General features: G+C 37.2%; 1 protein-coding gene across 1 annotated transcript in view; it reads right to left on the reverse strand.

Moving 5' to 3' along the window:
• unc80 (unc80, NALCN channel complex subunit) overlaps nucleotides 1–13,681 on the reverse strand; it is a 1,843,891-nt gene that overhangs the window by 910,680 nt on the left and 919,530 nt on the right. Inside the window, exon 34 of the mRNA XM_090378420.1 lies at nucleotides 9,269–9,403. Within this exon, the coding sequence (XP_090234546.1) occupies nucleotides 9,269–9,403 (135 nt within the window). The remainder of the gene's footprint in view (nucleotides 1–9,268; nucleotides 9,404–13,681) is intronic.

Raw genomic sequence — 13,681 nt, forward strand, 5'->3', positions numbered from 1 at the left:
TATATAGAAAGCTTCCTTTCTTGCATTGTATGGCTCTACTAATGGATGCAGGGAATAACTAATGGATGCAGGGAATAACTTTGATATAATATATTTCGATCTTAGAAAGGCTTTTGATATGTTACACATGGAAGTCTGCTGCACAACTTGGAGCAGTGCGGCATTGGAGGCAAATTTCTGCTATGGATTCAGGAATGTTTGAGTGGGAGAAGACAGAGAGTGATAATCAATGTGGACTAATGTTATTAGTGGAGTCCCTCTGAGTTCAGTGTTGTGTCCATTGTTGTTTTCTGTATTTATAAATGATATTGATGATTGAATATCAGGCTTAATGACCAAGTTTCCGGACAATACGAAGGTTGGCAGAGTTGTAACGGACACTAATGACAGTACGCTGCTGCAACAGAATCTAGAAAAAGGCTGAGAGGTGGCAAATCAAGTTTAATGTTGACAAATGTAAAGTACTACATATGGGAAGCAGTAATCCCAGAGTAAATTATCAACTCGGTAGTACTACAGTGACAGTGGCAGAGTATGAAAAGGACCTGGGGGTAATTGTGCAGGCAGATATGAAGTTTTCTGAGAAGTGCAGATGGTCAGCAAGAGTAGCTCATTGTGTCTTGTCAATGATATAAAGGAATTTTTCTAGCAGGGATAAGGAGGTGATTATCCCCTTGTATAAGGTTATTGTCAGGCCACACCTTGAGGACTGTATACAGGTCTGGAAGCCTCATTTTAAGAAGGATGTACAGCTATTGGAACAAGTACAGATAAGGGCAACAAGATTAGTGAATGGAACAAAGAGGTGCTCTTACCAAGAAATGCTTAAGTTTTGCAAATTACAGTGTCTGAAGACTAGGCACCTGCGTGGTGATTTGATTGAGGGTTATCTGCGAGGTGCCACTGATTCAGTTTATTCATCAGTCTTTTGTGTGCAATCATGTGCAACAGTACCAAAAGCTTTTCTGAAATCTAAGTATATTACTTTTTTGGTTATAGTTGATAGCCTTGAATGGTTTGAGAATGTTCAATGCTGACGGGATTCTTCCTCTTGTTCAGAATAATCACCTGAGAGGGCATAAATTTAAATTGAGGAAAGACAGTTGTAGGATAGATGTGTGGACGTTTGCCTTTAGCCAGGAGGTAGTTGATTGGTGGAACAGACTTCCATCTTTTGTTGTGGAAGTTGATAGCCTAAATAAATTTAAGGCTGAGCTGGACAGGTATTTGGAACGAATGTGGGGGTGAAATGGGAGCGGGTTTTTTTTTTTTTTTTTTTTTTTTGGTTTTTTTTCTGATTAATGCTGCATAAGCTTCCTTTCTTGCATTGTATGCCTCTACTAATGCTAATGCTAAGTGCAGTGCCCAATTAATAACCACCCTCTGTCTTCTTGCAATCAACAATCGATAACAGTAATTTGCCCTTAGTGCCCCTGAGTCAGTCTTTTGTGTGCAACCACATGCAACAGTACCAAAAGCTTTTCTGAAATCTAAGTATATTACTTTTTTGGTTCTAGCTCCTTTGTCATAGTATCCAGTCATATTGGTCAAATAATGTCTCCCCATTATAAATCGATGCTGTGGCTACAGAACAACTACACTCTTGTCTAGACAGTCCTGCATTATTTCTTTAACAAGTGATTCCATTATTTTTCCTGCAACAGAGCTATCAGATCTGTGATTATTCATGTGTTCCTTTGATCTCCCATTTATGAATTTGGGATGCATTTGCACATCTCCAGTCCATAAGGACCTCCCCTGAATCCAGGGATGCTTTCATAATCATGGCTGAAGGTTTGCTTACCTCTTTTGCTGCTTCATTTATTATACCTGGATAGATTCAATCCACTGCAGTGTCTTTTTTCATGTTTAGCTTCAACAATTTCCCCTCATTTATTTCAATATTATTTAGCTTACTGCCGGAATTTGACTTACTTTTGGTATCCTCATCGCTAAAAAATTCCTCATGTGTAAATGTAAATGTAAAATACCCAATGATTATGTTCACAACCTGAGAAGGATTATCAATAGTTAATCCATTAAAGACAGTGAATCAATATGATTCAACCCCACTCTTCTGCTGTTTCTCTAAGTGTTCCCAAGTGATTAGTGGGGTTGGGAGAATAACAGTGGCAACAAGTGAATTTGACAAGATGGAGCAGAAATATTTTACAGAAAAGAAGATACAAAGGAGGAGATCTCAAATTAGGAAGTCCCTGACAAGGCATATCAGAGCAAATATGTACACAAGTACCACCTTTGAAGCAAAAGTAATCATAAGGCAAATAGTTAGATCAACTGATAATTGAGACTCTGCTAGAAAAAGTAAATGGGGCCAGGCAGATTGTAGGAGGAAATGGACATAGTTGAGATTAGAATTGAAATAAATGAATAAGTTTTTTGGGAGGCATTCAATAAATTATCTACCAATATATCAAGGAAATAAGATAGAGGCAAACATCTTTTCTTATTTTTCAATGTAACTCCCCTGAACTTCAACACACTTGCTCCACTTTGTTGGCATTGAGAAAATACCAGACAAATAAAATTCTTTGTCCTGTCTATTCAAGAACGCAGAAATGGTAGACTTCAGTTCATTATCATCAGCAAAGTGACGTACATGTATTTTTTTTATTCACGTGTCGAAACAAGAAATAGTCACTGGAAGTCAGATCCAGACTGTAAGGTGGATGGGTAAGTTCTGTAAAACTACACTCTCTCAAGCCAGCAGCAACAGCATGTGACCTGTGTACTGGTGCTTGTTTGTTATTTGGTTTTTAGTAGCATTAGCAACTAAGGCCATATTGTTCCGGGGATATGCGGTGGTCATTCCTTGACCTTTCTGCACCCTCTGTATTTGGTGGTCACGGGCTCGAACCACGGTTTAATCAAGAAGCATGTGCTACGCACTGCTGCTCCTGCCCACCTGGCTACGGAGGTGCTGTGCAGTGGTGCATTGTCCTGAAGAAGCAGCACACCTCTGGAAAGTTTTCCACACCATTTTTTTTTTTTTATGATATCCCTTAGGTTGTACACTAGGAATGAATATGACTCTCTAGTGACTGTCTGCTTGCACTTTCCAAGTAGTGAATGTACAAAATTTCCTCAGCATCCCAAAAAATGGTGGCCACAATCTTGCCAACTAAAGGTTGTGTCCGAATTTTTTTGAGTGGGGGAGAACTCATGTGCTTCCATTGCATTGATTCTTACTTAGTCTCAGGATCCCAGTAATTTACCCATGTTAGCATTAGCATTAGTTGAGGCATATGATGCAAGAAAGCAAGCTTATACAGCATCAGCCAAAAGAAAAAAAAAAAAAAAAAAAAACTTCCTATTTAACCCATCCGGTCACTCCAAATGTATCTCTAGTTCAGTATTAAATTTATTTAAGTTATCAACTTCCACAACAACAGATGGAAGTCTGTTCCAACAAACAACTACCTCCTGGCTAAAGGCAAACTTTCACACAACTATTCCACAACTATCTTTCCTCAGTTTTAATCTATGCCCCTTCAGGTTTTTAATCTCAGCAAGCAAAGGCATCCCATCAGCATTGCTCAAATCATTCAAGACCTTATACACCTCAATCAGATCACCTCACAGGTGCCGAGTCATCAGATGCTGCAACTTTCAGAACTTAAGCCTTTCTTCGTAAGTGCACTCCTTTGTTCCTCTCATCAATCTTGTTGCCCTTCTCTGTATTCGTTCTAGCAACTCTACATCCTTCCTAAAATGAGGCCTCCAGACCTGTATACAGTACTCAACGTGTGGCCTGACCATTGCCTTATACAAGGGGATAATCACCTCCTTATCCCTTCTAGCAAAATTCCTATTTATCATACCTGGATAGATTCAATCCACTGCAGTGTCTTTTTTCATGTTTAGCTTCAACAATTTCCCCTCATTTATTTCAATATTATTTAGCTTACTGCCAGAATTTGACTTACTTTTGGTATCCTCATCTGCTCTGGCAGCTCAAAGAACTTCATATCTGACTGCACAATTACCCCCAGGTCTTTTTTTCATTCTCCACCTCCCTGAGTGTAGTACCACGCATTTGGTACTTTTCTCTTGGGTTACTGCTACCTGTATGGAGTATTTTGCTTTGTCAATGTTAAACTTCAGTTGCCACTTCTCAGCCCATCTGCTTAAATTTTCTAAATCCTGTTGCAGTAGCATACTATCTTTACTGTCATTAACCATCCTGGCAACCTTTGTATCATCTGCAAACTTGGACATTAGGCCTGATATACCTTCATCAAAATCATTGATAAATACACAAAACAACAATGGGCCCAGCACCAAACCTTGGGGGACTCCGCTAACATTAGTCCACGTAGAGCAGTGTCCATTTATTACCACTCTCTGCCATCTCCCACTCAGCCATCCCTTTATCCATTGTAGTAACTTGCCCTTAATGCTATCCCACTCCAATTTGTACAGCTCTTCCATTTGCAACAGTATCAAAAGCTTTCCTGAAATCCAAGTATATGATATCAAAATTATTTTTTGCATCGAGTTCCTTTGTGACCACATCATAGTATCCATTCAAATTGGTCAGACAAGACTTCCCTTTAACAAACCCATGCTGTGTCCGAGCTATAACTGAAGTCTTTTGTCAAGGTGATCCTGTATCACCTCTTTAACCAGTGACTCCATTATTTTCCTCGGAACAGAAGTTAAACTAATAGGTCTATAATTATTTGTGTCACCCTTTGAACCTCCTTTGTGAATTGGGAATACATTTGCAGATTTCCAGTCCATAGGGACCTCCCCTAACTCTAAGGATGCTCTGATAATTATGGCTACGGGTTTGTTTACTTCCCTTGGTACCTCCTTCATTATAACTGGATAGATTCCAGCTGCCTAGGTGCCTTTTTTATGTTTAATTTCAACATTTCTCCTCCACTTTTCTCTCAGTTATTACAAAATCACTTATCTTCCTGTTAGAGTTTGGCATTCCTCTCCTTGAATAACTCCTCATGTGTGAATGTAGATGTAAAATACTCATTCAGTTTATCAGCTTCTTGAGTAGGATCATCAATAGTCGCACCATCTATGTTAAGTGGACCAATCTGAATTTATCCCCTTCCAGGCACCTCCATAGCCAGGTGGGAAGGAGCAGCAGCAGTGAATAGCACACGCTTCTTGATTAGACCAGGGTTCGAGCCCGTCACCACCAAATACGGAGGATGCGGAAAGGTCAGGGAGTGACCACCACATATCCTGGAGCAATATGGCCTTAGTTGCTAATGCTCCTAAAAACCAAATAACAAACAAACAAACAAACATCTCCTTTTAAAGTTTTCATATGTAAAGAACGGCCTCCATAGCCGAGTGGTCAGGAGCGGGAGTGCAGTAGCACACGCTCTTTGAGTAGACCAGGGTTCAAGCCCCTGACTGCTGAATACGGTCAATCTGCCAACCCGCACTGGACCAGCATGGCAAATTATGGTCCATTTCCCTCAGCATGAATTGTTGAGGAGGCTTCCATCGTGCAGTGGGTTGATAATGGCTACACTTTACCTTTTTTTTTTTTATGTAAAGAACTCTTTGCTGTTTTTCTTTGTATCCTTTGCCAAAGATTTCTCATAATCTGCCTTCACCTGCCTAACCTCCTTTGTGACTTGATTACAGACTAGCTTATATCTGACATAGGATTCTGTGTCGCCTGATAATTTATATGCATCCCATACATTTTTCTTGTCTGCCACGAGCCTCATTAATTCATGCAACATCCATTGAGGCCTTAACCTTGAAAAGTATTTCTTAGCTGGTATGAAAAGACTAATAGCTTCCAAGATTAAGTCCCTGAAGGCTTCCCATTTAGAATTCACCATTGGTAATGTCATCAGTTGATCCCACTGTACAGAATTTAAAAACTGTCTGAGACTGCTGTAGTCACCTTTACAAAAACAAAAACCCTTCCTTTTTCCCTTGATGGTAGTTACATCCTTAAGAAAATCCACATCCGTATACTGTGATCACTATCACCTAGTCGTTCCTTTATCTGCAAATTCTTAATGTATGAATAATCACTGCTAATAATCAGATCAAGGGTATTACTCCCTCTGGTTGCCCCTTGAACATGTTGCTGTAAAAAACAATCCTTCAATAAATCCACAAAAGTCTTGCTAGCATGTGAGTGACCAACCCACAAGTTCCAGTCAATATCTGGAAAGTTAAAATCCCCCATTACAAGACATTCTGATTTACTGGCCCATTCTATTTCTCTGCACAACTATTCATTGTACTCATCAGAGTCATTAGACCTATAACATACACCTACTGTCATTTTCCCCTTCCCAGTGTTTATGTCACCCCAAACAGACCCGACATTGCACTGTCCACCCATATCAACTTCCCTAGATTTTTATGTGTTTCTTAACTAACAGCATAACTCCCCTCCTTTCCTACTCTGTCAGGAGTAAATGTTTCCTCACCCCATAACAATTCTGGAGATGAAAGTTTCAGGATCTCTTCCATAAGTCTCTAAATTCAGATCACGGCTGTGTATGGCAACAGTGCACCTTCAGAATACCAGGTGAAATTCCAGTCAAAACAATTAAAGTGAGGTAGAGAATCTATCGAAGATGATCCACATCCAAGAAAGCCTGTGACAGTGACCACTCCAGAAATGTGCCAAGCTGTGTAAATCCTCATGCTGAATGACAGACTTTTAAGGGTGTCCCAAATCTCTAGAGAAAATGACATATCTGGGGGATGGTTATAATCATTCTCCATGAACATTTGAGGATGACTAAGGTCAGTGCAATGTGCACTGTTGCCATACACAGCCACCATCCTTTCATGAATGGCCTTTTGTCAATTTCCTTCTTTGGTGAGAAACCTTATGACTAAACGATGCTCTAATTTCAACAAATCCATAATTTTATACAGGTGTCTTCCTTCTTTCTGTTACAGAAGCACAACATAAAAAAAAAACATTGTGTGATCAAAATTAGTATGATTCAAGTTTAGATATGTAAGAACATAATAAATCATGAATCATTGAAATATAACTATGAGAAGTACCCTAGGTAGATAATGAATTTAACACCCCTCATAAGTTAATTCGAATTTAATGAAATAAATTTTGTTAAATTTGAATTTGAATTTAAATTTAATTAAATTTATTTAATGAAAGTTAATTTAATGAAAGTTAATTTAAAAAAATAATGAAAGTTAATTAAAAAAAATAATGAAAGTTAATTCAAATTTAATGAAATAAATTTCATTAAAGCAGATAAAGTAAAATGTGGGAATGGCATTCATATATGAACTAATGAAATTTCTGGATATAGTATACATGCAGCAAAAATATAATGAGCTCCTCAACAATATGTCACTTTGAGAATATCCCCAGCATACAAACTGCTCGGATCCTTGTAGTCACTATCTAGCAGAGTAGAGACACGACAAGATTTTTACAGATCACAAAAACGTTGGAAAATTTCTGTTTATTCTCTAGAATAACCAGAGTTAAGAGGAGCTTACATTAACCTTCTTTTTTTGAAATCAAATACAATTATTAACCATGTTTTTTTTTTTTTTTTCTAAAATGCAGTTAATTCAAATTTAATGAAATTTATTCACAATCCAGCAACATAATGTTTGTTTAGATGGCAGTATGAACAAAATAAAATGTTCCAGAAAATATATTTACATCAGCTTCAAAACTAAAGGATTTTAAGAATATCTCTTATAAACATTAATAAAAATCTGCAGATAGAAACTTTACTCATCAATTTGTAAAATTTTAAAGAAAGGTGAATTTTATACATTCATGGTTACTACTGAATTAATTTCGAAATGTTCAATTTTAAAAAGGGTGAAGACAGTATTTAACATTATCTAGAAGAAACTTCTAGAAACATCATGGAATTAAGGTTCATTTAAAACTTACTAAAATGAAACTCTTGATTGATTCAGATGGAATTACTACTTGTTTACTTAAACTCTTGTTTAGCTTATATGTAATAAGGTGATCATTATAGTATAATGCTTACTCTTAAGCATTTACATGTATTTATATTCACTGGCAACTGTAATCAAAATTATACAGCAGTAGTTCCCAAACTTTTTTGGCCACTGTCTCCTTGGTTCCCTAAACTCATCTCCAGTGCCCACTACCCTCAAAAAAAGCATTATTCACACTAGTGGTTTGCATGACCTACTAAGGAAGGTAATAACACAATAAAATTCAAAACAATATCAATTAACTGCAAATTTATTCAAAATCCAATTAAAACTTTTAATTTCAATTAATTCAATGAAATTGATGAACTACATCCAGTGACACCGGCTTTTCAAAGTCTGATAGTCATTTAGCAAGAGTCATAGATACCACATTTACTTCACTTAAATAAATTCTTAATGTGATAGATGGGCTTGATGAAGTGATACCAGTTTCCAATATCAAAAAAAAGTTTAAGATCACATAGCAGGAATCAATTTCTTTACTTAGAGAGATGTATTGCCACACTAAAATCACATTCCACCAAATATGAAATGCAACAAGAAGCTTGCATTTCCATCATAAATACAAATAAAGTAATGAAAGGAAATTGCTTTTAAAGCAATTAGGTCACATAAAACTTTAAATACAAAGTGAAGAGGGTGTTACGCCCTAGGTTCTAGCTGGCTAATTGTAAATAAGCAATCAACTCACTTGGAGGGTGCACCTACTACAGTGCCCCCATGTCCTCTTGTCTCTTAGCAAACCCTAGATAATCCCACCACTCCCCAGGAGGTGGAATCACACACTTTGGGAACCATAGTGTGTGATGCCACCACTGGCTAAAGGCAAACTTACGCACATCTATCCTACAACCGTCTTTCCTCAATTTGAATTTATGCCCTCTCAGGTGATTATTCTGAGCAAGAGGAAGTTAATAACGACTGAAAGTTAATAATCACTATCTGTTTTCATTCTTCTTATGCCTACTGAAGGACACACACACTATGGTTTGTTCTTGCCTTCATCTTGACAGGTTCTGAAGTCAATAAGAAACCACAATTTCACAATTCAGACATAAGTTAGAATAATGTACACATGCCAATAGCCTATGAGCCCACTGATGCACATATCTTGAAAACATTATATGAAATATAAAACAGAAATTTCCAATTTTAATATGAAGATTACCTTGGGTTCATTTAAAATTTTTCATCGAAAAAAATAAAAAATATAGCACCAGTACATGACATATACAAATTAAGATGTATTATAATATGTATTAATTAGACGTTCAGAAACAACACTTACTGACTGATCTTGACTTATAGTAACTTCCTCAACCTTAGCTTTCATGTGTGGCATCCAAGGGGTATCAGGAACAGCAGTGCATTCTAAAGCAATTTTTGGAGATGGCAATGTAAACTCAATAGCTGCTGGAGGTATCTAATTATAAAACAAAATGGACATAAAAATTTTTACATCAACAGATTACTACAGTAAAGTAAGAAATTCAAATTAAATATTGAGATAATTATTTTAACTACTGTTATATAATTTACATTATCAATTCATTAAACACGTGAATGAAATTAATAAATTCCTTAACAGCACAGAGTCAAAGGGTTATCATGGTATTAATTACAAATGTCAATTATTTTAAAAAACTCTGCATGATGCAACTTTAGAAACTACACACAATACGTGTTTTACATATTTCATCTCTGGGAGATTCAAGGTTTGCCACTAACAAACTGCCAAATATGATGCACTTTAATTATAAGCACAAGGTACATAACATAGGATTTCAATCATATGAGGGGCATAGTCTAATTAGGAACCACAAGGCCTTGCTAATTAAATGAAGAAAGCATTTCAGTAACCCACAGATGGGTTACTGAAAAACTGATGGTGGGTTGAGATGCTGTAGTTCTGTCTCTCTGACAACCCTAAGTACACACCAAGGGTCCTGAGCTGGATATCATCATTCTTCTATTTCTTGGTGATTCCCTTCCATCTCCCTCTCTCTCTCTCTCTCTCTCTCTCTCTCTCTCTCTCTCTCTCTCTCTCTCTCTCTCTCTCTCTCAGGGTAATCCATAATTTTTTATTTTTTTTGGCTGGTGCAGCATAAGCCTCAGGCTTCCTTGCACCATACGGCTAATAATAATAATAAATTGATGCCAGCATAAAGGGCATATTAGGTTGTCAAATAAGGCAATTAAAAATAGTAACAACAGGAAAATTGAAGTAAATTAGTACATACCCCCAAGATAAGTATGCATACTTCTAACAGTTTGGATGATTATGGCAGTCCTTAATGTTCTTTTCCATCCACCTCCCATATTAAGGTTGTGACAGTTTCATGTTTTTCAAACTTTACCATTATCATTAGCAAAGGCCAATGATGCAAGAAGGCAAGTTTATATGGCATCAGCCAAAAAAAAAACCCCTTATTTCACCCATACACTCACTCCAAATGTTTGTCAAGTTCTGTCTTGAATCTATTTAAGCTATCAACTTCTGCACAGCTATCCTACAACCGTCTTTTCTCAATTTGAATTTATACCCTCTCAGGCGATTGTTCTGAGCAAGAGGAAGAATCCCATCCGCATTGAGCATGCTCAAACCATTCAAAGCTTTATACACCTCAATCAGATCACCTCACAGGTGCCTAGTCTCCAGACACTGTAATTTGCAAAACTTAAGCCTTTCTTTGTAAGAGTAACCCTTTGTTCCATACACTAATCTTGTTGCCCTTCTATGTACTCGTTCCAACAGATCTACATCCTTCTTAAAATGAGGCGTCCACACCTGTAAACAGTACTCAAGGTGTGGCCTGACCATTTCCTTATACAAGGGGATAATCACCTCCTTATCCCTTCTAGAAATATTCCTGTATATCATTGACAATACTCCATGAGCTACTCTTGCAGACTGCCTGCACTGCTCAGAATACTTCATATCTGCCTACAAAATTACCCCCAGGTCCTTTTCATTCTCTACCACTGTCAGTGTGGTACCACAGAGTTGATATGTTACTCTGGGATTACTACGTCCCATATGTAGTACTTTACACTTGTCATTGTTAAACTTGATTTGCCACCTCTCAGCCCATCTGCTCAACCTTTCCAGATCCTGTTGCAGCAGTGTACTGTCATTAGTTTCATTAACAACCCTGCCAACCTTCATATTGTCTACAAACCTGGATATTAAGCCTGAAATACCATCATCAATATCATTTATAAATACAGAAAACAACAATGGACCCAACACTAAACCCTGAGGGACTCCACTAATAGCATTAGTCCACAAAGAGCAGTGTCCATTGATTACAACTCTCTGTCTTCTTCCACTCAACCATCCCTTTATCCATAGCAGGAATTTGCCTCCAAGGCCACACTGCTCCAATCTGTGCAGCAGTCTTCCATATGCAACAGTATCAAAGGCTTTTCAAAGATCCAAATATATGATATCAAAGTTATTCTTTGCATCCAGTTCCTTTGTGATTACATCATAGTATCTAATCAAATTGGTCAGACATGACTTCCCCTTAACAAACCCATGCTCTGTCCGAACTATAACTGAAGTCTTGTCTAGATGATCCTGCAGTGCTTCTTTAACCAGTGCATCCATTAATTTTCCTGGAACAGAAGTTAAATTAACAGGACTATAATTATTTGTGCTGCCCTTTAATCCTCCTTTGTGAATTGGAGTCACATTTGCACATCTCCAGTCCATGGGTACCTTCCCTGAGTCCAGGGAAACTCTCATAATTATGGCTAAGGGTTTGCTTACTTCCTTTGCCACCTCCTTTAATATAACTGGATATATTCCATCCACTCCAGGTCCCTTTCTTGTGTTTATATTCAACAATTTCTCCTCCTCTTTGCTCTCAGTTATTACAAGATTATCTAGCTTACCAGATAATGCCAGAGTTGAATACACATCTGGCATTCCCCTCCCTGAATAACTTCTCATGTGTGAATGTCGATGCAAAATATTCATTTTGTTTGTTAGCTACCTGAGTAGGATCATCAACAGTTGAACCATCAATATCAAGTGGACCAATCTGATTCATGCTCTTCCTTCTAGAGTTTACATAAGTAAAGAACTCTTTGCTGTTTTTCTTTGCATCCTTTGCCAATGATTTCTCGTAATCTGCCTTCGCTTGTCTAACTTCCTTTGTAACTTGGTTACAGACCAGTTAATATCTATCATAGGCTTCTATATCACATATTAATTTATATGTATCCCATGGATTTTTCTTCTCTGTCACATGTCTAATTAGTTCATCTGACATCCACTTTAGCCTAAATCTTGAACAATATTTCTTTGGTATGAAAAGCCTAGTCGCTTCCAAGATTAATTCTTTGAATGCTTCCCATTTTGAATTTGCTGTTGGTAACATCATCAGTTGGTCCCAATGTATAGAGTTTAAATACTGTCTCAGACTATAGTAGTTGCCTTTACGAAAGCAAAAACCCATTCCCTTTACCATTGATGGTAATTACCTCTTTGAGTAAATCCCACTTCAGCATACTGTAATCACTGCCACTTAATAGTTCCTTTATCTGCAGATTCTTGATGCATGAAGAATCACTACTGATAATCAGATCAAGAGTATTACTCCCTCTAGTTGCCTTCCGAACATGCTGCTGTAGAAAATAATCATCCAAGAAATCCACAAAAGTCTTGCTAGTTGTGTGAGTGACCAACCCACAAATTCCAGTCAATATCTGGGAAATTAAAATCCCCCATTATAAGAGACACTAATTTACTGGCTCACTCTATTTCTCTGCACAATTGCTCATTATACTCATCAGATTCATTAGGCCTATAACACACACCTACTCTCATTTTTCTTTCCCAGTGCTTATGTCTGAACCTTCAACCACGTATGATACTAACTAATATAGGTTTTAATACCTTTCGTGTTAGGGGTTTTCTTAAAAAAAAAAAAATAATAATGAAATAAAGTTACTTTGTATATTAATGTATCCTAAAAAATGAAATAAAGTTTTACAATAAAAACATGTTTTTTTTTACCTTGATTTTATAGGTTGGTATACAGTGCATAATTGGTAAAAGATAATTTATTGCAACCTGCTGAATCAATACTGAAAGTGTTAACACCAAAACCCCTTAGTTTCTTTATGTGATTTATATGTAGGGTGACGATATGTCCCGGATTTTAGACTGTTGTCCCGAAAGTTTAGTATATGTCCCCATTCAAAATAATTTTATTTCAACTATAAATTTTTTATTGGTCTATTTTTCTATTCCATTAACACTAACAGCAGCTTCTACAGGGATGTGATACACTTAAATAGAAAGGGTGCAAGAATATTTGCTGATGCTATCGAGACAGTGTTAGGTGGGTCAGAAAACTGCTAGATTGGGGGGGATACAAGGACTAATAGATTAACATTAGCCACTGGCAGAGGTGAAAGTGATTCTTGCACTGCTTCTATTGGAATGAGCCGCAGTCTGGAAAATAAGATGCAGGATATTTCAGAGACTGCTGGGAATCATTGGGGTACAAATAAACACATAGGTTGTGTTAGGGTAGCTAAGAAAAAGAACAGGTGCATGTATACTTGCGTATACACCAATGCTAGGAGTTTTGAGCAATACCTCAAATTTGATGAATTTGAGGTATTGCTCAAAACATCAAAGGCAGATATTGTGGGGATTTCAGAGACGTGGTGTCACACAGATATAAGG

Source organism: Mastigoproctus giganteus, chromosome 7, assembly GCF_048544385.1.
Source record: "Mastigoproctus giganteus isolate SK-2022 chromosome 7, ASM4854438v1, whole genome shotgun sequence".
Classification (NCBI taxonomy): domain Eukaryota; kingdom Metazoa; phylum Arthropoda; class Arachnida; order Uropygi; family Thelyphonidae; genus Mastigoproctus; species Mastigoproctus giganteus.